Source organism: Drosophila innubila (genome assembly GCF_004354385.1).
Source record: "Drosophila innubila isolate TH190305 chromosome 2R unlocalized genomic scaffold, UK_Dinn_1.0 1_C_2R, whole genome shotgun sequence".
Lineage (NCBI taxonomy): Eukaryota > Metazoa > Arthropoda > Insecta > Diptera > Drosophilidae > Drosophila > Drosophila innubila.
The window spans coordinates 16,405,739-16,431,570 of NW_022995374.1; the positions used below are offsets into that span (position 1 = coordinate 16,405,739).

The 25,832-nt window shown below is 34.5% G+C and overlaps 1 protein-coding gene and 1 long non-coding RNA gene across 15 annotated transcripts in view; one reads left to right on the forward strand and one right to left on the reverse strand.

The window, feature by feature from the left end:
- The window catches only part of LOC117784241 (heterogeneous nuclear ribonucleoprotein L), a 127,349-nt gene that overhangs the window by 23,952 nt on the left and 77,565 nt on the right, over nt 1-25,832 (reverse strand). For 2 of the 14 annotated variants that reach the window (XM_034621923.1, XM_034621926.1), the window contains one exon: nt 25,768-25,818. The exons of 7 other annotated variants lie outside the window; for them this stretch is intronic. In XM_034621923.1, coding sequence (XP_034477814.1) covers nt 25,768-25,818 — 51 coding nt within the window. Of the gene's footprint in view, nt 1-1,054; nt 1,103-1,513; nt 2,145-25,746; nt 25,819-25,832 lie in introns of those variants that run through there. 5 more of the 14 variants (XM_034621924.1, XM_034621925.1, XM_034621922.1 and 2 more) reach the window with 4 other exon arrangements.
- LOC117784243 lies at nt 10,328-10,730 on the forward strand. Its single transcript, XR_004617410.1, has 2 exons — nt 10,328-10,497; nt 10,568-10,730. It is a non-coding gene; the product is annotated as an uncharacterized LOC117784243 (long non-coding RNA).

A 25,832-nucleotide genomic window follows, 5' to 3' on the forward strand; every position in this document is an offset into this window, starting at 1 on the left:
TTATTTAAATCGCTGTTTAATATTTTTATGACAATCTCGAATGAGTTGGGCGTTAAATTTTGTAGCGGCCTATTAGGAAAATGGCTGCAATTTGTTAGCTACAGAAATTATGCGAAATTTTGGGGAAAATTTTCTAGCAAACAATTCTGAGCCATTGAAGAATGGCATAGAAATTGTGTAATTTCTTTGGTCAACTGGAAGTTCATACACAAAAATCTTCTATAGGTGAGCTTAAATGATACTAAGATAAAATAAACTACATTTATTCAGAGTTCTTTCCTCTCTCAAGATTATATGCATATTTTCATGGTGTAAACAATCTGCTGCTTATTGGGCACTAGAACCAAAAGATCTTCCCAAGGAAAGACAATATCTATAAAGCTTAAATTCTATTGCCAAAGCACGTGCTGGAGTGCGTAGTGTAGCAGACATTTTCCAAAAATACTCAAAACCATTGGACGATTTCTCCTATGGAAATTGCGAGTGCATTGAAAATTATGCAAATTGCAAAAAAGGCAGCACAAGAGGAAAAAAATTGTAAAGAATAAAAATTGATAGCGTCATCAGCGTTATAGAAATTTAATAATGTCGAAGGAGTGAGTTGAAGATGGAGAACGGGGGGGAAAATGCAATTGAAAATTCATATACGATACTAACAACAAATATACAGAATAAAGGAAAATTGCATTTTATAGAGAGGAAGATGGGAATGAATTTAATAAATCGCAAAGAAGTTTTGTACGTAAAATTTCAAATTGCAATTATTCATTGAAGTGGCAGCGTTTGATCTTATTTTGGCATTTGTTTAGTTTAAATTTTGCATCAATTTATGTTATTGTTTTCTATTGAAATTGTGATTACAAATTGGTTTGATCGGCTATTAAATATAAATAGAATTTCACTTGATTTCTAGCAACTTTTGGCCTTAAATTTAAGTAAATGATACTGTAGTTTTCCAGTGTAGTGTGTATTGTGTATGTGTGTATTGATGTAAGTGTATGGGTGCATTATTGTGTGTATATTGAATTGTGAATTTAGTTTCAAATGTACTTACGGCTCTCAAGCACAACAACATTTTCGGGTATAGAAAACAGCGACTTACCTGAAAATAGATAAGAAAAATGGGGAAAAATAATATTGTTTAGTCATTTTGTTGAATTGTTTAAAAATTTAAAATATATATATGTACATATAGGTGTATATCTGTATATATATATATTTGTAGATAAAACCATTCAAACAGTGAGTGAGTAGTACAATTCAATTTGGATAGCTATTCAATATGTTTAGCGACAAATGTTGTGTGACAAAGAAAGGAGAGCGAGAGAGAGAGAGAGAGAGAGTGTGAGGACAACTTATAATACTACAAATAACTTGATGTTTTACAACACTGTTGGACAAATGTCAAGTCACGACATACACACATACACACACACTGCATTCTTAATTTTCTGCTGCCTCATGGTGTTATTATATGTCTGTATTTATGGCAAGTTGCAACTTTGCCGCTTACCATTATGTTGATAGCCAGCGGGACTATAGCCGGTGTTCATCGGCTGACGCTTGCGATAGCCATTGGGATTGGGCGAACCGAGACCCATGAGGTGGCCAGCGGGATTGCTGGTGCCCATCATGAAATCCGCGGCCGCTTGTGCCTGACTCTGAACGTAGTTGTAGTTGTTCTTGTTGCCAGCAAACCGACGCACGGGCTGTGGCATGCCACTCAACAGCGACGGCGGCGGTGGCTGCTGTGGCGGCGGCGGCACAGACGATTGTTGCATTAACTGTGATTGCGGCTGCTGTGGTGGCTGCCACAAATAGGCACCCGTTGTATTAGTCTTCAAGTTATCCATTTTCAACCAAGAACCAAAAAAAACCAAAAACTTGCAACAAATTCTTCAATAAGCTTAATTACGTGTTTAATTCACTTTGATTCGCGCACACTGACTCACAATCTTGCTATACAATTTTCTTTCGCTTTCTTATTAAATTTTTTTTTGCTTTTTTTTTACGAGTTTACGTATGGACTTTTTTTTTTGTTGGGAACACACTTTTCAGTAAGACGTCTCACTGTCGAATGATTTTTCACAGTTTCTGTTCTATCGAATCCCAAATTTTCAAAGCCTTCTTTGATTCAATTATGATTTTTTCTTTTATTAATACCAACGAGCAAATACTGAATTTTTTTTAGTATTTTCTTCGATTAAAAATCGATAAATTCCTAAATTTCAGTAACAGTATATACTGAAATTGATATTGCCAAAATACTTAAAGCAATTAGTGTTGTGTAGCAACACTGTTAATTCACTTGTTATTTTTATACGAAGCAAATCTGTTAAATTTAAATTAATATTTTTGTTATTTTATTTTTTGGCTTCTTTTAAAACAAATTTGTTTTGAATATTTTGCCTGTTTTATTTAGTTACATACTCGAACTACAAACATACTTATTTTATACATTTTTTGTATAATAGAAAACTGTCTGAAATTTGATTCTTTTAAAAGAAGTCAGAGGCAGCAAACTTTTAGGCAACTTCCGTTGCAAATAATATTGCATGCTTCTTGCCTAAATGCTTCGAATAAAATTTGCCTGTTTTGTTTCATGTTCTTAGACTTTTCCTGCCGCATGGGTATCGAGTTGCGAGTTCTTAAACAAAAGACACCAAGAAACGAAATTTTGCACATGACAAAGCAAAGTTGCAGCAGGATGCTGCCAAAAAGGCTTTAACCATGCCCCGATGCGTGTTGCCACCTCTAAGGACTCATGGGCATGGAACAGTGCACAGAGAGAATGACTCAACACGTATGTGTGTATATGAGTGTGTGTGAGGGTGGAGTGTAAGTGCGGAACGTGGCCATTGTGGCAAGTGCCAAAAATGTCATGCAACTGGCAGAGTGAGAGAGAGAGAGAGAGAGAGAGAGAGAGAAAGAGGGTGAAAGAGCGCCAAAATGGCAGCCAACACATTTGTAAAATGTGGCAAGAGAATTTTCACTGCCCAAGGAATAAAAAACAAGCAACAACAACTACAACTACAGTAAATGTAAAAAACTTTAACCACAAATGCAAAGTTTTCATTTTATTTTCATTGTTTGTTGCTGGAAATCAAAAGCAGGTGACGCAGAAACATCAAAATTGCATTAAGTGCCAGCAGATTACAAGTTTTATAAACATAGCAACAACAACAAAAACATAAACAATTAAAGCTACAAAAAATGTCTTTAATTGTATGCAAAATTAATACAAGGAATAGCTCTAATGTCCGGGGTGCGTTAAGGTCAGCTTCTGTGTGTGTGTGTTGTGAGTGTGTACAACACACAAAAGAAAAGCACTTTAACAACATTTTTTTCCCCCTGTTAAGGAAAATTGCTTTTATTTTGCGTTACGTTGGCAGGGTTGCCATTAGGTTTTATGATGAGTTTTGAGTTCTCTCGTTTTTGCTTTTGCCTTTGTGATATGAGAAAATGGATCAAAGTTAATGGAAGCAAGGGAATGTCTTTTTACTAAGATTAAATGAAAAACAAAGTCTTTAAAGAGCGCTGCCAACTTGCTAAAAGTACAGAGATATCAAGCACAGTTAGTCAAGAAACTGTTTTGCCTTGTAAGAAAATTCGCAATTTTGATTTTGCCAAAAAAAGATGCTTTAACTTGTTAACTTTAATTGTAATTTCTTAATTTATAAAAAAAAAAGTTCCTTGACATACTGTATATATTTTAAGGGTACACTTTTCTGCATAAATAAAATTAATTTCAAACATATTCAAAATGCATATTTACCTCAGATACCTAAGTATATTTCTTAGAAATATCTAAATGTAAGTTTATATAGCAACTTAAGCAACTTGTTAAAATGTTATAAACTTGGCAAGCACAACTGTACTTTACATACAAACACACGCACACCTTTTACATTTAAATAACAAAATGGCCTGCCTAATGAGAACTGAAATGCATTTCATTAGACGACTAGAAGTGCTAGGCACTTCAAAAACTTTAGTGAGCCTCTCCAACTAGCACCATGTGCCCCCCACCCCCTCTTTGTAGCACCCCCACCCCACCACCTTCACACTTGACCCAGTTTATGTGTGTAGCTCAGAGTGCGTTAATTGCTGGCACAGGGTTGAGAGAGCTTCAAATGAGTTGACAACAGAAGAGAGTGGAGAAGAAGGAACTGATGCGGAATTTGATGAATTATATATAAAACACATACTAGTGTATATATAGCCACTAGGGGTTAGATGTCAAGTCTTTGCTATAGATCACTTACAAGCCATTAAGCATTCATTGGAGCCTGGTTGACAGCAAGTCTTATGAATGTATCTTACAGATACAAGATACAAGTAGTTTTCGCCTAACTGTGTCACATTTGCGCAGCTCAATCATTTGTTGCAAACAAAAATAGAGACAAAAGAGCACAGCAACAACAACAACAACAAATGCATAACTAAAACAATTTTAATGAAGTGTATCTAATATAGAAATTAATTAAACATACAAAAGACAAAGAAATGCGAAAATGCGGTGTAAATTTCAAGATGTATTTGCCACATGCCACATGGCCCAGTCACTGTTATGTGCTGAGTGAGATTGAATGGGGGGTTGAGGGGTAGGTTTTGGGGTTGGGGAGGTTTTGTCATTGCCTTCACAGGTGACAGCACAAGTTCAACACGTTGAGCGAAAACAGAAACTCAGCTGGTTGCCACCTCTCTTTCTACCTCTCTCTACCTCTCTCCCTCAGTTGTTGCTTCATTCATTATGCTTATTATATTTGCCTGTCAGCACAGCTGGGGATGAGAGGCATAGAAGATAGATAGAGAGGGAGAAAGATAGACACACAGTTGCCACGAATGGACCATTGTTATTTTGGCATATTTATGGTCTCTACATAGCATTATACAGACATTCTACAGGCATTCTAGACTCAGTGTTTAAATTAAATTACATTAAATTTTCTTTCTTCTGCAATATATTGCGGTGTCTGGTATTTTAAAAATGTGTGTTTCTACATTTTAATTATTTCTATTTTCAAAGATTTACAATTGTCAAGGCTAAAGATATACGACTTGAATTATGTATGCCATAGCTAATTATAACAATTACTACCAATCATTTACTAAACTAATTTCATTGCATCTCGGCTAATTCATCATAGCAAAAACGGTATTTTTGTCAAAATAAACATGTTTATTTAAAAAAGATCCAGTAATTATAGATCTAGTTTTTATATCTCAAACTTAATTAAATTGTCTTTACAGAATTTTTTTAAAATTAATAAATATTCTGGAAATTATGCTTTTCTTTTAAATATTTAATTTTTAGTTTTGTCGACTGCTTTAAATTGGCATTAAACATTTATTTATTTTCGTCTAAGATATTTTTCTGAAGTGTATTATGAACTAGCTCTATGAAAAAAAACTATAATAAGTTACTAAATAATAAAATTGATAGTTCTATTAAATGTGTTTTAATTTAATTTAAATTCAAACTCTTTTAACATTTCTTCAACTTAAAGATCTCCCAACAAAGCTAGTTTCCCTTTAAATATTTATTTTACTAAAATGTAATTTTTTTTGCAGTCTTGACAGTCACTTCCTTTTGTCCGGATTACCATTGGTTAAAGCAACGTGCGATTGGCAATTGCTCCGCTTTTATGGCCAGCAGCGTCATTTATGGCCAAGAGCTAACAGTATCATGGTAATAGTAACATCCACAACACAAGTTCCACATCCTCGTGTGCGGTCTAGGGAAACTTTCGCTGCAACAATGCTTTCACTCTCTCCCCCTCACTCTGTCTCAATCTTTGAATTTTTTCTCAGTTTTTGCTGGTTTTTTCTATTATTTGGCAAAACTAACGCATATTTCGATTTGCGCTGTTTGCGAAAATAAACATATAAAAGTCATTGAGCGCCCCTCGCTGATTCGTTCGCTTACATAAGACTCCCGATGTATGAAAGGGGATGGGTATTGTATGAGGGGGAGGTATGGGTACGTTGGCTTTGATGAGCATGGTTCAATGGCTTTATGGACAGTGTTCAGTCCAAAATTGATTTCGATTTCATTCGCAAAGGAAGCAACAATAACTACGAGGAGAGCAAACATGTTCATTTGGTGAAAACCACTTTTGGCTGGCTGACTGTTGCTTTTATTTCCACAACGAACAACAAGATTGGAAAACTTGATTTTCAAGTTGCGGCACAAACGGAAAACGCATTTTCGACAGCAACCAGCAAGCAGCAACTGGAAATGCTCGCGAGTTTCCCAGAGCTGTCGTCGTCATCCACTTTTGGTCGCATGTTGCTCTAATTGCATGACAAACTCTTGGCAACTTTCACACACATTTTGGCATTATCTTTGGCCAACCGAGACTAAAGTCTGAACCGAACTGAACCTGAACCCGAACTGGGGTTGCCCCAGCCACCCCCTCATCCAACTTTCGGCCCATAACTGTCACATTTCACAGCGGAAAAGTGAAAATCTTTTGGCCAGCACAGACAGGAAATTGTTAAGCTACGTCAACTGGACGAAAGTCTTATGTAAGCAAGACAAGAAAGTAAAATAAAAGGAAATATGAGAGTGAAAAGGTGGCTCAGTTCTAATTGGAAAGCAATTAAATGGAAAATACTCTCAGTTTTATATCAAAAATAAAATATGCTTTAATTATTTTAAATTCAATTTTTTGACGAAGAGTAGTTTTATTTAAAATTTTAAAAGAAATGTTTATTCAAATGATTTTCAATTAATATCAATTTAATTTAATTTCATTGCTTTAATATCATTTATCACATAAATCTAATTTGAATTGCTGTTTAAACTACCACATTTGTGCTTTTATTTAATTTGATTGTTTATTTAGAAATGATTCTGATATTTTTCTTTGCATGAATCTCTTTAAATATTTTTACCCGATTTTCTGCACATTTCGTAATAACTCAAAAAATTAGCAGTTAAATTCCCAGCGACAAATCTTTGAAATCATTTTTACATTTATCTAATAAGTCGTGTACATTCATAAATAAAATTCGCTCATTAATAATTTATAATTATTTTGTCTGTCAGTTGAATTTATATATTAATTACGAAACGCCCAAGGAAAGTGCATAAATATTTGCGTGACAGAAATGAAAATGCATAAAATGTCATAAACAAATACAGATATCTAAGCTACTATATGTAAAGTGTACTTGTAAAAAGTATATACCTATATACATAATATTGATAGAACTTAAAGCACATCATTGCGATTTAAGTGTCTGCATATTTGTTCTGCCAGCGGCAAGCGCAAGTAAACAAATGGACAAATAAACAAATGGACAGACAGATCCCCTTGCATAATTTGCCAATTTTATTTGCGTGAACAATTTCATTGAAATTGCCAAGAAGAACAAGTAGAACATGCATTGCTTGACTAACAAATACTCTGTAGACAACGCTTAAAACTTGAAAGTCAAATACAGATGTGTTATCTGTTAGACAATTTTATATCATGTGCTCCTTTTAACAGGTTATTCAATGCACAGCATTTCCATTTACAAAATTGCTTTTGCTCTGCTAGATTATTTATGATGTAGACCAGGCCAGGCCATGGCCAAAACCAATCCGATCCGATCACATTTGATACGATTCGACCTGAACAGAGGCCATTCTCAGAGGCACTCTCGCCAATCTGTTTTCATTACTTGCAATTTTTGCATGCTTTTCATTTATTTATTCAATTTTCCACGTTTATGCTCTACATTTTCGCCGCCAATAAGCAATTCGATTTGAGATGTCGGTAAGGTCAATGTCAGTTATATATATTTAGATCTTTGGACAGATGAGGCAAAAATAAACGAATTGTTAATCGAAAAGCAAGACTTTATATTTATCTTTAGTGAATTTTGAGATTATTTTAGAAATATTTAAATGTATATAAAGACATGATAATGAAATGGTACTATAATGTGCTAAAGAAAACCTTTTTCTAAATAAAAAAACGTATTCAGAAATCTTATAGCTTCTCAACATTCAGTTGCTCTTTAAAATTGCTAAACCTTAACTAATCTTATAGCTGTGCCCAATTGAATTATAGCCGCCTTTTGTATATTCCAATCCCAATTTTCTGTAGAATTAGTAGCAAAGTCTCAGGAAGACAAAATAGATATTAAAGATTTAGCAGAATCTTTTTTATTTTGTATTTTATCTAGAAGACAAATGTTATTTTTGCTGCTGTTGTTAGTTGGCTGCAATGCTGCTATTGCCAGTAATAAAAAATTAGCTGATAAATGCAGAGTGATCGTCGACAAAGAAGATATACTACAGGTGGCCATACTTACAGCCGCAAAAGTGATATTGTTACAAGTGGAAAAGTTCAATGGTGGAGATGCTCTTGACCCAGTTTGGGCTAAATATATGAGTGAAATGCTGGTAAAAGAAATGCTGAACGGAGCAACTCTTAAGCAAGTGCTTGGGATACATCATCATAGGTGTGTGGCAAAATTACCACCAATTGGAATACCGAAAACTGAAATTGAAGCCACTGCAAATAATGAAAAGCTAAAGGTCAAAATGACAAACGTTGACAAATTAGAAGTCAAAAAACGAACGGCCAAAAATACAGATATCGAAAAACCACAAAACGAAAAGTCTAAAGGGGATAATTCTGGATTGCAGAGCTACCTTTGTTTGATGGAAAACGATGAAGAGAAATGCTATGCTTATAGTTATACCCTGGATACCGATATTTCTATAGAAGAACCTTACAGTGGTCTGTAGGTAGAGAATCGATCGATAAGTCATGATATAACCACATATTAAGGAAGATATACGGAGCAGATTAAACCAAAATTAAATTGAGAATATGAAAGATATAAATGTTATTAAAAATTAAATGGAGAACTCAAAAAGATTCGAAATAATGATTACGTTTTATATAAAAGGATTAGTAAAATTGTATAAATTTATCGATTAGTAAACTAATCTATAATTTAAGCTATTTACATCATAGCATAGAAAACCAGAAGTTTTATCAGATAATTGATAGATTTATCGATGTCGAAAGTGACAAAAGACTCTCTAAACTGGGTCTATTTTGAATTTATATCCCAGACACACTGTTTTTTCCACAATATATCGCTGCTCAGGCTCCATTAAGTGTTCATTTCATTGTGGGTCATTTATCAAGTGTTCAGCAAATGTGGTCAAAAAAAAAAATCAAAAAATAAAAATGTTAAAAGTCAGCAACGCAGCTGCTTCTGTTGCCAAGAAGCAGCCAAAGTTGGCCACAAAAAAATGCGGCGAAAGCAACGTTTGTCATAATAAACGTTACTTAAAAATTGCACTGCAAATATCTCGGCGCACATAAATCAATGAATGTGGCTGCTGCTGGGCACAACGCGCATAACGCGGCGTATGCGTGATTTATCTTTGTGCTGAGTTTGAAAAATTATGCGAAAATGTTTCTTAAAGACGAACACAAGACGGCACACTGAATATTTGCGTATACGCCCTGTGGTTCGTCACAAATTTTGATTTTAATTAGCTGGCAACCAAAAAGTTACGCATTTATTTGTCTTTGTAGCTCGCAAATGAATAAACTGTAGTCAGAATAAACATAAACTTAATGCAGGCAGCTCCTTTTTAGACAGTTTCCTTTAGGTCCTTAGTGGCATGACGTTGGCAGCTGGTGCAGATGTTGCCTCGTTTCCTGCTGGGCTCACAATTTTGTTGCAGCACAAATTTATTGCTGTCGTGCGCCTGCAGGCAATCAAATGTGTAAGGCAAAGGAGCAAGATTAAAAAATACCCTTGCTTTTCAACTTACTCCTATGAACCTACAGTCAAATTACATTTAAAATAACTTGTAAAGAAATATAATTAAGTAAGTTGTCTTTTTGTAACGAAGTTAAAGTATTTTTAAAAAGAATCAATTTCTATCGACTGTATATTCTTCATGACATATTTTTAATACACTTCGAAAGCGTGTTCTGTAAATATTCATCGTCTTTGACAAACTTTGACATTTAATTGCATCGTTCTCTCTCGTTTTCCATGTTTATGAAATATTTTTGTGTCAGTTGCAGTTGCCACGCCTTGCCTCTGCTAAGCTCTGCTCGCCTCCTCTTTCTAGCGCATATGTGTCAGCGATTTTAATAAATGGTAGCGCTGCCAACTAAACTGAAATCTCTGGAGCATTTTGTGGTTGCCACAAGTCGATGAGCCGCAGTTGGAAATTTGCTATTTTCATTTTATTGAAGTGTTGCAAATTGTTTTTTCCATTTTTATTTTTTTTTTAATTTGTTGATTGCCTGCAATGCAGCAGAGCGTGGAGTAGAGGAAAGCAGGTGAGAAATAGAAAAACGAAGTGGGATTCCAATTTGAACGCTATTTTTGGGGCGTGTAATTGACTTTAGCCATGGCCAATTAAGTAGGCAGACCAAATTTTCATAATGCAGGAAATCTATGATCAATGCCAAACTAAGACACAAGTCGAATAGTTAAAGTCTTAACAAGATTACGAAAATAGTATTTAAATGTGGCAGTTCAGGAAGAAGCTTGATTAAAATTGAATATCATTCATTACAAAAAAAGTCAGGAAGCAAAGTAGAAAAAGACAGATGAGAAGCAATGAGTGAAACAATGAGAAAAAACATAAAAAATAAGGAAAGTTTGAGAGATGCAAATTTAAAGCGCTGACTGAAACAATAAGAAAAGTAATGATAGAAATTATGAGACAAACAATAAAATGTCTGATAAATGAACCATGGAATAAAAGTAAAATATAGACGCAAAAATTTTAAATAGTTTAAGAAAAGATGAAAGACTTTAAACTATGAATAAAAAAGCAGCTTCTCTTCTCTTTGCTATACTTCTTTAGAAAGCTTCTCGCTTCTAACATTTTGTGCATATTTAGCATTCCTGTACACGCGTATTACTGTTTAACATATAATCCCTTTTCAATTTATTTTCTTTAACAAATTCTCAATTCTAATCATAGCGATTAAATTTGTCTTAAAGTGTTAAGAAAAGAAATACAGCGTAAGCATTGCATTCCATCGTTTTCCTCCTTTAACTAAAGACATTTTAAAAGAAATTTGTTGTAAACATATGTAAAAGTATGCGAACATTCTAAGTTGCTTACAAATTTGTGGCCAACATTCCAAAAAATAAAAAAAGGTACAAGCAAATAGACAATGGAACCGAAACCGAAACACGCAACGCACTTGCTTAAAATCTCATTATGTAAAGTACATGACAAAAGAGAATAAATATGAGAGTGGGAGTATAGAAACAAAGAACTGAAAATGATTACCACTTTTACTTGGCTTGTTGCAAATTGAATTGATTTTAATCTGCATACACTGAGAGAGCCGCCAGCCACCAGGAGCTGTTTCTGCCTTGTGCCAATAAAATTTGCATTTGAAATCGCTTTTCAAAACAGCAAACGAAAAGAAAAACTTGCACAGGCGGAGTATCTATTACATGTGTCTGTGTGGGAGTGTCTTTTAGGCCGAATTAAATTCTGGCCAATAAAAAAGTTTAAAGCAAGCACGACAGCAACTTTTATGCGTGTGCAGAAAACGATAAGAGTCCTTCCCCATCCACGAGGGTGTGTGTGTGTGTGTGTGTGCGAGGAACGCAAATAAACTTAAAAGACATATGAAAATCAGTTTTTGAATATTGGCACAAGGCAAACAACTTTGCTGCCAGCTTTTAGAACTCTTCCCCACCACACACACACAAACATTCAACACATTGTTGCTTGCCTTGGTGTGCGTATCCTGCAGGAGCATTCCAATTCACTTGCCGCTCTTGGCACGTAGCCAGGATGTTGGCAGGAACTTCCGCATGGGCATATCATTACAGCGGACGGAAGGATGTATTTGCCTATCTCAATGTCTACGGATAAACAGCGAGTGAAAGTTCGATTTCTGGTTCATTACTTTGTGAAAAATAATTATTTGTTATTTACGTGTAGTGCTTTCTTATACCCTGTAAACTGGATGAAAGTGAAGTGGGATAGTTTCAACTTTCACTATTTGTATTTGTATTGGTGATTTTTCTCTAATTAGTTACTATATATTTTTCTTTTTTCGAAAAATTCAAACTATCATAACTTTGTCAAATCTTAACCGATTTACTTGCGGAATGTCAATTTTAACCTCAGTTTTAATTCTGCATAAAAGTGTTAATGCTTTTTTTTTCCATTACGGTCCTTCTTTTCCTTACTTTAATACCTTATCTTGATAATCCAAGACTGAATTTCGACTGAATTGCATAGAATATTTGAGCACATTTCTCAACCGATTGGCACATTGAAAAATCTAATGAAGATACCAATATGGCCAGCAATGCATTGGGCAAAATCGCATTGTGTCTGTTGGCATGTTTCGGTAGTTTCGGTGCATTATTCATTACGCCAAATGCCACTTAAAACGCAATTAGCGTAGCCACACTGAGAGTTCCCAAATGTACTAGAGGCGCACACATAAACGGCCCATGCATCCACGCATCGTTGGCGAAAACATTTTCAAAATCATTTCAAGAAAAAAAGAGGGCGAAAAAGCAGGCGCAACCAAAATTCATTTTCAATGCAAATTGCGCGTAGCCAAATTATAAAGCAAATGCACCACAAACTCAGAAACTATGCCAGAGAGCAACTGGAAAATGAATGGCTGATAATAAAGCTGATGAAAATGCATTTAATAAAGCTCAATGAGCAGGTAACTGATTTCAGAAACAGAAAGAAACGCTTTGATCTCATTTGGTATGCATTAAAGCAATTTTCAGAATATTTATGACTCTATTTAAGGACTTTAAATCAGAAAAACGTTTACGAGTATCGTAAAAAATAGAATTTAAAAAGCACGTTTGGTATTGGTATTCAAAAGTTTGAACTAGTTCATTTTGTTTCTCAAACGTTACTTGAGATCATTTTTAAAAAAATATTACTTGCTGGATTTACAAAATGTGAAGTATAGAATTTGTTAAGGCTTAAGCCCAATTCATTAGCTTGAAATACATTTTCAGCTCACGAAACTAGTTCCAAACGAGAAAGTGCAGAGCGTCATCAATTAAAAAACCTTTTTGGCAAAATTAGCGCACTCAATTAATTTCAAAACAGTTTACCCAGCGACAAGCCAACGCCAACACTTTTAGTTAGCAGCTGCCCCGCCCACAATTGCCCAAAATCCCACTCCCTAACCGCTTCCATCTTCCCTCTCTACACTCTCTCATACACACACACACAAGCATCTTGACAGTCAGTGAAATTTCAATTAATCAAGCTGTGTGCGAAGCGTGTAGAATTGGGGTAAAGGTGCACATTGGGCACAAGGTGAAAGGGACTCGCGTTTTTCGAGGGGTCTTCTGATTTGAAGGGGACTTGGAGAGGGGGATAACCCATGTTGACATTTCAGTTATAGTCGAAATTGATGGCAGGGTACAAGGATATGAGAAGGCAGCAGCATGAAAGAACGTAAACGTGTATTGAAATGAAATTTACAAAGCCACAAGTAAACAAAAATAAGTAGTCGACAAGCTGATACCCTGCATAATAATGCTAATGCTTTTTGTACAATATTTAAATAATATTTCAAGAAATAAGTCAGAGTACAATTCATTTTTAAATTAGTCAGTGCATTTGGTCGTATTTAAAGAGTATGGCTATAATTGAAAATACCATTGGGATGAGTTGCCCACTTTAGTTGTGTATCGCTGCTGTTTGCAGGTGGTGATTAGTCATTATTTATTTTTAAAATCAATTAGTTTGCCTTGAAAGTGCTCGCCTTCCCCCTCAACGAGGGTGGCGATGAGAAGAGTGTGCAAACATAAAATTCACGTCTCATTGACAGGCAAAACCATTTTAGCACATAATTCTCTTGGCGTCTTCAGAATCTCTTCAACATTTTGTATGGCTTCTGTGTGCAGACTAAATAATAATTCACATTTCAATAAGTGAAAATGTGTATTATAATAAAATATCAAATGACCAAATTTCAGCTCACTAATTGGCAATTATGTTCAGTTGATTGAAAAACCACAACAAAATTGATGGAAAACTAATTAAATTGCATGTGGTAATTTTAGAAGAAATTTCCTAGCAAGAATCGAAGAGTATAAAATTGACAACGATTGAGGAAATTAATGCTGCATTCGAAATGAAGACGTCAATCGAAAAGAGCAACAGACGAAACTGTTCAAATGCAAATGCAAATGTCAGGAACTGAATACTAATACTGAGAAATACCCAAAAGACAGTCAATGAAAATGCTTAAGACTCTTGTTCTGATAAAAGTCAACAAGCGTCAGAGCAGCTGATGACAGAGTGAGACAACAAATCAAATAGAGACAGAGATGGAAAAAGAGAAGAGACAGTCAGACAACGATGATAGCAAGCAGCAAATGAGCTAAAATGTAAAACAGGAAATTAAATTTACAAGAATTTACACAAAAGCCCCAAGCTGGCGAAACTGTTGCATATCTCATCTCTCTCAGCTTCAGCTGGAGAACATTCAGAGAAGACTTAAGTTGGTACTGAGGGGATTTCACTTAAAAGAATTTACAAATTGCATATTACTATGAAAAATTGTAGTGGATATTCTGATATTATGTCGTAAATAATGACAGCAAATTTATAATCCTATTTAAGTTGTTAGCATGCCAACTAAATCAAAATGTTCGCTATAAAAAAAAAAAGAAAATAAAACAAATACATTACGGAAATTAGATAAGTTGGCAGCACTTTAGGAGAAGCTAATTAAGAAATAGCAGTAAAAAGCAACTTGTCAAATGTAATTTTGCACTTATGCATAAGGAGTTGATACTCTACGTGTCAGTCTCTGAAAGAGAGTTGACATCTCTTTTATAGCTAAATCACACTATGAGAAGTTGGCAGCACCATATACATTTTTAAATTATTTTTATTTGATTAATTTAAATTATAATTAGGAAAAATGTGTGAAAATAGCTTTCAAGGTGACAGCCCTCTCATTTCAATTTAATGTGATATTTTATAAATTTTTTGCTATATATACAATTTTAAATAATTTTAATTTGATTAATTTAAATTTTAGTTAGAAAAATATGTAACATTAGCTTTTATTTCTCGGTTAAATTTTATGTGAAGTTTTTTAATTATTTGACTTTATTCATTTTTGATTAAATTTTATTTGTTCAGACCTAATCTCTTTTAACATTTTCTTAAAATTTTGTATAGCGCAAAAGAATAATTCCATGGAATAAAAGCTTCTGTTTTTCTGCTCAATTTTCAATTCAAGGAATCATTTTCGGTTGCTCAATTTAAAATTTGGGTAGAAAAAATATGTAACATAAGCTTTTATTTTAATTTCTTTAAACTTAATTCATTTTTAATTAAATTTTATTTTTTCAGGCCTAATCTCTATTAACATTTTATTAAAATTTAGTATGGCGCAAAAGAATAATTCCATGGAATACAAGATTCTGTTTTTCTGTTAAATTTTCAATTCAAAGAATAATTTCGGTTGCTCAATGGCATAAGTACTCTCTGGTAATCGCATTTTCGACAATGAGGACCACTGCTGATTGCCAAAAGCAGAAGCAGAAGCTAATAGCTGGTGGTATTCACATTAGGCAGAGTTTTGACAATAGTCTCTGGTTTCTGTTGATTGCCAATGATGTTGGTCCAAGGACTCAAAAGTCAGTTTTCGTCTATCTTTGTGAATTCCAAGTGCCTAAATTCTCTTTGGAATTTGACGTCGATGCATTTGCATTGTCTGTGCACTTTTCATTAGCTTGTGAAGGGGTTAGAGGAATTAACTCAGGTGCAGTTCAACAGACAAGCGATTTTCTAGAAATTTCCCCAAGTTGTTGGAATATTTAAAGCTGGCTCAAAGCTGCAATTAAATGCATGGCCAACATGTGGCACTGTTGCATCTGAAATTAATCAAATGAGGCAACTACGAGTACAGCATTCTCAGTCATGCGTTGCATAAATCAGTCTCGCCTGGAAATAGTTTTGTTTGAACAGTTGCCGGATATGCCTCATCCGTTCCGTTGCACAGTCAGAAAAGTCAAAAGTCAAGAGTCAAGAGAACCATTCATCAGAGCCAGAGCCAGGGAAAGAGTTGCCAGATTGCACAGTGCAGTATAATAACGCACTAATTTGCATTGCTGACAGAGAAGGCAGAAACCAGAAGTCAGAATGCAAAAGGACAACAGATGCATACACAGGCAAATCAGGATGAGGATGAGGCGAAAAAGGGTTAGAGTAAATACAACATTTAAAACCCATGTCACATATGTCGACAGTGCTGCCATGCCACATGCCACGCCCACGGGCACACACACACACACACAGCATGTGGGCGTTCAACAAATGAAGCGCTGCAAATATTATTTTTTAATGAAATTCCATTTAAACAAAATTTATTCTGCCACACACATACACAGTTGGTCGTCCCTTTTGCAACAACCCCTGGAGGGACAGGATCCTCCTTGAAGTAAAACAACATTAGAAGCATTTTCCATTAGGTCGCGCGCAAAACTTTAATTGAATAAGTTTTTTTGTTGTCGTTAGAGTACGAGATGAAAAGAGGAAGGGAGAGAGGAGGTATATGCAGGCAAAGTGACTAAGAGTAAGTTTTATATCTCGGTTTTCTACTCGGTCTTACTGTCAGTGAATGCAATTAATTTGAGCACTGCATAAATGTAACTTGTCTGTCAGCTGTTGCTGAGAAAATGCGAATAATTGATACCCTGCAATACGGTATACTCTTTATTTGATTATTATCAGCAATGATAATTGGAAGACTTCATTTTTTTTATAACAATAATAATAATCATTCAAAAGTAACAGTAAGGATATATGAAAACTTTAATATTTAAAAAATTTAATATTAATAAAAATACAAATTTAAATAACATTTGAAGTCTAATATAGTCCAAATTGTTAAAATTAGACCAAAATTTTTTGCTAGGATTGAGAAAATTAAGAAAATAACCAAATATACTAATTAGATTGAAAAAACGTCAGTATTATGCATTGTTGTAATTTCAGTAACTTGTGAAAAATTGGTAAGGATAAAAGCCAGGCTTAAGCCTGTCAAAACTTTAGTCAAAACTTGTTGACGCCTTAATAGAAGCTAAATTTATTTTATTAAGCAAGAAGGCTTAAGTATAGTATTTAATATTTATTATTTATACTTATTTAAATATAATTGTATTTTGATATTCAAATAAACTTAAAATTGAAAGTTGTTAGTTCTCCTACATTTTTTGAACTTATGCTACTTCCCTTTTGCCCATTGAAATACAGGGTATTTAAAAAACTACAAGTCAGCTTGAGCTCAGTTAGTTAAACTGTCGTCTTTTAGATTGCTGCTAATAGCAATGTTTTTCAGCTTCTGCCGCTGTTTCCCGCACTCGTTGTCATAGTTACAGGCACAAGGAAAAGCACAAGGCTGAGTTACTGTTACAGTTACAGTTTTCATTTTCATTTTCATTTTTCCCAGCATTTGGCTAATTCAATTTCCTGGCCATCGCCGTCATCGCATTGTGTTTGCGACAAGTTGTCTTGTCTTTTGTTACAGTTACAATTTTCCCAACGTCGACAGTTAAACAGTTAGCATATTGCGCAACAATAACAATCACTAAAGTGACCAAAGGGGGAGTCGGATTGGGTGGGGGGAAGCGTTGAAGGGGGAATTTACTGTGGGAGAACTTTGCTCTTGTTTTTTGTCTTGCCGGCCACTAAAATTGTCGTCGAAATTAAACGCTTAACTGGGCTGACAAGCGCCGATGACAGTTGAACAATGTAACAACTGTCAAGTATGTGTGTGTGTGTGTGTGAATTTGTGTGTGTGCTAGCAATGTGGCAACGCCAATTTATGTCGCATGCATCTTTGAACGCTGACAAGTGGCATGAAAAAGCAGCATGAGAAAAGTTTTGCTCGTGATTGCTTGGGGCATTGCATTTTGGGTATTAATATGCACCCAGGGCTGCACTAAAATTAGTGGGGGGGATTGTGGAGAACAACGAAATGTGGCACAATATGAGTGTCTCTTTTGGGGTCACAAATGCAACGTTGCATGCGTCGCAAGTTAATTGCACTTTCAGTTTAAAGCTGCTATTTTCGATAAATTAAACTACAATATATAAACTATAAATTGCACTGGTTGACATTGTAATAATTTAAATATTAAAGAAATAAATATGTTGAATAACTTTTATGAAGCTTTAGCAATTAACAAATAATTCAATTAAATGATAATTAAATCAAATTAAGTTTGCTCAGCATACTAATGCGGCTAACTGTAGAAACTAGTAACAATCTGTGTAGAAAATGTGGTCAAATATTTCAGTCAAAACTTCATTCATTTGTTGCTCAGTTTGCCCATTGACATTTATGTATATTGTTTGGTCAATCAGCAGACTGTCCGTCTGTCCATCTGTCAGATGAACTGTAGGCACTCAATCAAGATTTTAAGGGACATCAATGCCACTGATGCCACACTCAATTACACGCACTTATCACAGTGACAGAACAGGACGTCAATGATGATGATAATGATGATGATGAGACAAAAATTGTTGTCGATATATTTTGGCAAAAAACCGAGAGAAAAAAATATTCAGAAAGCCCACAAATGTCAGTCTCAAATGGGTGCTTTTCAGATTGAGATCAAGACTCAAAGCCAGACACAATAGCCGAAGCTGCAAGTGCCACAAAATGCGCCAATTATCGCAATGCAATAACAAAGGCCCAAAAAAAATAGAGAAAAATAATAAAGCAAAATTATTATCTGGCCAGGCGTAACACAATGGAAGCTGAGAAGCGATTGGTTGTTACTAACAACAGGCTAACAACAATGTGGCAACAACTGTTGCCAATATTTTGCAATAAAATGCTTAAAAAAAAGATGATGTGCTGATGGGCAACAACACGTACACACACACACACACACACACACACAACACACACCATATCTGATGTGGCAATTGAGAAACTTGACAACAATTTGTTGGTACATGCGTGTTGTTGTTGCTTAAGGTATGACAGCAATCAGCCACGCCCGCAGCTGCCTGTGGCATAGCAATCGGAAAACACTCAACTACTGAAATCGAGCTCAAGTAAGTAACTTTCAGCTACAATCGCTGCATATTGTGAAAAACACACACAAAAAATGTAGGAGTTCAACTAACAGTTATCCTATAGATAACTATAAATTTTGTATTTATTTTTATGTTATTAAGACTCATTTTTTTATTAATTCAAAAAATCAACGACTAGGATTAAACTTACAAGAAAAATAATTGCACCATAATGATTGTCGAATTTGTTATGGATTTTCATTAACATTAATGATGATTAATATTGATTTATATCATATAAATCTGATGGTAATAATTTGATTTGAGTACTTAAAATATAAATAACATATAATCTGTTTTGAATTACTCAGAAAATAAATATAATATTTTTTCAGAGTTTTTGCTTCACTTTATGCTACCCCTTGGTAGTCTCTTCAATAGTTACAGGATATCTAAAGGGAAGCCAACTTGTATATCGCAACAGCTGCTGTTACGCGTGCTGAGAGCAAAAAATATATGAAACAATTTCTTTATCCATATTTCTTGTTCTACGCTAGTTTTCTGTTTTTTTCTTTTTTTTCCTTTTTTTTTGGCTGATAACTTTCAAATGCAATGCCGCAGGCTGTTATGTCATGGCAATAATGCAAAATACAGCAGGCAACTGCCAAGATGGAACCGGAGATGCTGACAGAGTTGGTTGGGGAGTTGGCTATATTCATGGTGGAATTGATGTTCAAGACGTTGACGTTCAATTTCTCATAATATTTTCTTTCGTCTTTCAGTAGCAAGTGCAAAAAATATATATTGAACAAATATATGACACACAATTCAAACTAGAATTGCATTTCATGTTTTTGCATTTCTGATAAGACGATCAAATCGAAACGGGGTCGAAAAGGAAATGTCGAACTATTGCAAGCGAGAGCAAAAAATTCTCTTTTAATATTTATGACAGATTTTAAATTAAGATCTGTTTTATATACAGATAATTTTATTTTACTATATACATTTATTTGTTTTCTTATTAATCCAAGTCTTTCAATGACGTATTGGAATTTTTATTAATTTTATGTTTCTTTTTTTATTTGTGAATATTTTTAAATTAAATTTTAAATTTCTATTTATTTTTTTATGATTTCGATATGGTATTTAATATTTATATGATTATTAGTTTTTTCCGTCAACACTAAACTTTGTTTTTTTCTTAAAAAAAAATTAATTTTGCAATAAAATGGAACTAGAGTTTATTTCCTTTAATTTTTATAGTATTATTAGGAATTGAGCATAAAAATAAATAAACTAAAGCAACTCGACGAGGAGTAAAAATATGCACATTATGTGCGGCACTTGCATTAAAATTAAAAACATTTCCTGCTGCGGCGGAAACAGCTGTAAAAAGTAGCACAATGCGAGACGCCGACGCCGACGACGATGTTGCCTTTCCCTCAGCCGCTGTCAACTTCCGCAGCGGGAGGATGTTGGCCATTTTGTTTTTACAGGCTCGGATTTGCGGTACATTCAACGAGACAGCGTGAGAAACAAAGGGCAGGGGAGTCACTTGGGTTTTGTTTTTATTTTGCAGCCTTAACTGCGACTGGCACGCACCCAGGGGAGAGACAACTGGGATCCAGTTTGGGGAGCTGACTGGTGACATTGCAGCTTAAAGGTGTGAATGATTGCTGTGAGCCGAGACGGAGCAATTGTTTGGCATTTTTGATTAGGCACGCAGCAATCAGAAGTCCCGAGCCCATAAATATATGTTGATGATAATGAATTGCAATTGAAATTGCGTTTGGGATCGGATTATACCAAACAAAATCCCTAGCATACTTTGTGGGTATAAACTTTGCATTTTAATGCAGTATAATTAATTGTCAGCCAACTTTTCTCATATTAAATGCAACAACAAGAACAACAACAACAACAGAAAGAACAACAATTTAAATTTAATTAACCTTGCTGCGAAATAAAAAGCAACCGCAAAATGTAAAGTTAACAGCCAAGCTGATTAAAAAGTAAACTTTTACTTTTAATAAAAATCACTTTTGCATTTCGCATTTGCGCGCGAAGAAGACACCCAAAAACAACAATAAAAGAGGAAAACTTTGTGGTTAAATTAAAAATTCTTTTTTTTTTTTTTGGTATGCAAAAATGTTTTACAGCAAATAATGAGCACCCCTCATTGCGGTTAGCAGGGGGCGAGCGCGGGTTGTAGAGCAAAGACCAAAGGGCAACAAATGCAGCAGCTCAAAATAATAAGTACTATATTGAAATTTATTTGTATAAAAAAAAGGAAGAAAAACAAAAGCAAAAGCCAAAGCAGATTTGCATTTATAGCAACAGCCAAAGAAAAGTCAAGCAAAAAAAAAAAAACAGTTGCTGGCCTAAACAAAGACCAGCAAGACCGCAAAAGTTGCCACAAAAAAGGAAGAACTTATGAAAAATGTTGCAAGTTCTGAGTTGAGAGGAGATCTGGTGGGTGGTACATGGAACTCACTAAAGTGAGTCCGAAAAAGCAACGGATTCACTGCAAATTAAACACGAAATTGAATTCTGCTCATAATAATTTCCCCAAGGATGCTTATTAGGCTAGCAGCAGTGGCCAGGACCCCAAAGATTTCACTAGACGAGTCAAATCCTCGAGCTCCTTCCTCCCTCCCTCTACTGACAGCTGCCATAGCCTCTACATTGTCATAAGTGCAACTGAGACTCGAGTTGATGTTATTTCCTTGAATAGGAGTAACAAAAACAAAAACACAAAGCAATCAAGCAAAGCCGAGGGTATACATAATATATATCAGCTATGCACAAAGTCATTTTAGCCGGGCCAACAGAAAATGATGCGCCAGACACGAGACTATAAAGAAATTGTAATGGAAAATTAACGTAAGCTGGCTGGAAAACTTTTTAAGTAGTTCTATGTTATAAAGAAAATATCTAAGGATATTTAAGTATTTGTTTTCAAATTATTTACTTCAGTTACACTTCATAGAAAAAATAGTTAAATAATCAAAACTCGCAGTATGTTGCTGTATAAAATTTGTGTGATAAAAGCTCGCTTAAGAAAACACTTTATTTAATTTATTTAGAGTAAGTAAACTTTTAAATTACTGTTTGGGCTATACATAAATTGATATCTGCAATTTCTTGTTTAAATCTTGTCAAGTTTAGTTGTAACTTGTCAGCAGCAATTTAAATATTGTTAAATAGTTGAAAATTGTAATTGACAAATGTCACAGTTGTGTTTTCTATTCATCGCTTGCCACAATTAAAGTGTTTTCCGGATTTCACTGCAATTTTTCCCCCCAAACAGAAACACACATGTACCGCAAAAGAATTACAAGGGTTTACCACAAAAACTAATCCGAAAAAGAGGAGAACCACATGCATTTAAACCCCTTACATGCCATACAGTTAAACGAACCAAACGAGCCAAACGGATGTCATGGAATTTTGAAAAACTTTTAACTCAGACGCATTCCAGAGTTCACTTTAAAAAAAAAGGGGTAAGCCAAAAAGGGAAATCAATTGAATTTGACTTTTTTGACTGAAGTTTAGCTAAAAGTTTTAGTTTAGGATCGAAAATACAATGCCAAATGCCGTGACCATGGCCAATTATCAGACAAAACAGCATTGAAGAAAATTTGCTTGTGAAACTTTTTGGTTTTGGCTACTATCGAAAATCAACGAAATAACTCCCAAAAGAAAATAATAACAACAAAAACAAGGCAAAAGTTTTGCGCAATTCCCCGCAGAGTCGACAAAATAAAAAGAAAAGATAAATGAAGATGTATATACGAAGCTAAAACTAAAGCAGATATACAGTTAGATGCTGCTAGATATAAAGATACAGATACTTAGACATAGATAGAAACAAGAAAGTAAAGACTTTACTCTAATTGAAACCTAGGCAACGCGTTCCACGAACTTAAGTTCAACTTTTGTGTAGAAATGCAATTAAAAGCAGCAGCCGAGCGGCAGTTAGAGACGGATTTTGTTTAATCTTTGCATCAGTTTTGGTCCCCAAAGCCAACAACAACATCAACATCAACAACAAAAACAAAACTGAAAACTTTCCACTTGGCTAATGCAAAAGCAAAGCAAAGCAATGCTTAAATTTTATGTACGCACAAATTAAAACATCAAGGCCAAGAACGACAAAGATGAAGAAGGATAAACGGAGGAAGAGGTTTCTATGGTAAAATTATGAACGAGATGCGCCTAAAGGCAGGTTACATAAGTTAAGGCGGAGGCCAGTGAAAACTGTGGTCAGGGGAGAGGAGAAGCTCTCAAGCGCAGTTCCCAGGCATGCTTGTTTTTAGTTTATAGTTTGAGGTTTTTAGATAATGCAAAAGTTTGTAACTAGGTGTGGCCTCAAGGCGTTGCCATATTTTATTTTTTTTTTTGCCCTTTATTTTGTTGGCCTTGCGAAATGAACCCAATCCCAGCTGAAGCAAGCCTTGAGTTATAAGTTTATGAATCAATAAATGATATATAGGAAAATTAGCATTTTATTAAAAGCGAATTTATTAAAATTTAGTTCCAGGTGTAACAAAAGCTACAACTTTATTTGAAAATATTTCAAAAACTTCTTTTAAGAATATTTTAACTAGAGTTTATTTTATTTTTAAGGTGTTTGAGAAATGAAAAAGCGCAAGCTTTGTGTAAAGTAAACTATTTTTATTGTTATTTCAATCAAACTCTGATCAACTTTAAAAACATTTAAAACTAAAGCACTCAAGCGACAATGTGACCAAATATTTGATTTCATTGTGTGCCCTTAAAGAAAATTAACTTAAGGCAAGATTTCAGATTGACCACAAAAATGGCACAATAAACTTGAATAGAATTGAATTCGATGTGCGTTGAGCTATAAAAAATCAATTAATTTTGTACTTCACACGTTCATACACATGCACACGTTCATAACCACACACATTTACAGACAACCATACGGTTGACCACATATGTTGGAAAATGTAGTGGGCGGTTGGTTTGGGGCATGCCACAAAGTCAACGAGAAAATTAATACACATGTTCTTGCAATAACGACAAAGTCACATCTTTGCTTTCATTTTAGTCTCTATCATTCTCGTTCTATTTCTTTTGCTTTTCTCTTTCCCTTATTTTCCCCTTTGTCGTTTGGGTATTTTGCTTTCGGGGGTTTTGCCATTTCCTTTAGCAGTTTCTATGGGTTTGCCACAATTCGGAAAGCCAATCGGCAAATACTTTATAGCATTGTGGTTGAAATCTGAACTCTTCGATTATTTGTACCCTCTGCTCATTGTCACGATTAAGGACCTCCATGAAACGTGTCTGTGAAACTGTCCGATCAAGACTCTTTCAAATAGAATATGGTAGACAGTAGCTGTAATTGGGTCGAGTGCTGTACTAATGTTGATTTGCAGTTGGACTTTTAGTCAAGTTAATTAGTATAATATTTTTGTTAACTTGGAATTTTCCTTTAATTGTGCGCATGTCACACTCAGAAAACTTGGAAAAGTTGAAGATGTACCGTATTACAGAGGAATGGGAGGGCGTTACAAATTGTAATGATTGCAATTTTATGAGGGCCCCTCCCTAATGACAGACACGCTCAAGTGCCAACAATTAGAAAAGTTCCAACAGGCAGGTGAAAAAAAGAAAAAAATAATATATATTAAGGAAGAAAGAAGAGTTTTCTTCTTGTGTGTGGGTTCTGTATTTGGCATACTAATGAATTTATGTAGACAATTTGCTAAATGGTATGTGACCTTTTTAACAAATATGCGGGCGAACAGAAAAAAAAATTAAACAATGGTTAAGAGACATAGAAAAATACTTTAGAAAATAAGAATTTATCCTAAGGAGCACGTAATTGTGGAGTTTAGTTTGATGAACTTCTGTAAGAACCCTGTTTTCATGTGGCAATTATTTTAGTAATTACACGAAGTCTGCTTAACTCCTTGAGTAATTGAACTAAAGTAATTGTAATGTTGGAAATTACTAAGGAAGGAGGCACTTTGTTGTTCTTGTTACCGACAAAAATGGAATTTTTAGTAGAATTGACAGAAAGTTAAAATAAACTAACAAAATTACCCTTTAAGTAATGGGTATAAAAATGATAAAAGAAAAGTCAGGTTACAGATAAAAAGTTTTGATCTATTGAAGTATTCGTAATTTTTTTTTAGAATTACTTAAGTAATTGACATAATTACGCAAGTAATTAAATGAATAAACACTGTAGATTTTTGTTAGATTTGCTCTTAGAGCCAAAAAGTTTTTTAATTTAGCTGGAATAATTCGAGTAAACAATTGAGTCAAAGTCTGAAAGTTTAATAACAAGTAATATTATAAGAAAATAAATTATTTAATATAGTAGTCACAACTTAAATGACAATTACATAAGTAATTTAAGTAATGTTATTAAGAGACAGTCAACCTAGGGAAAATTTAAGAAATACTTGACATACCTCATAGTACACGATCCTAAGTCTACCTGTATCACTAAAGAACCAAATCAGCATAACGATAAAACGAAATTTAATAAAAATTCGACACAACCGAACACATACACACACACCTTTAGTTATATTCACTGAAATAATGGATATGATTTGTTGTTGGATAATAACAATTGTAGGGGGAGTAGGAATGGTAGGAAGGGTACAACATTTGTCAGCTAAACAGAAACTACAAATGAATAGGCGCCTTCTACTCACTGTAGGGCTGAGGTCGTGTACCGTAAAGAGGCTCCTGCAGTAATGGCGAGCGACCATTTCCAATCTCCTTAACTGAAATGAGATAA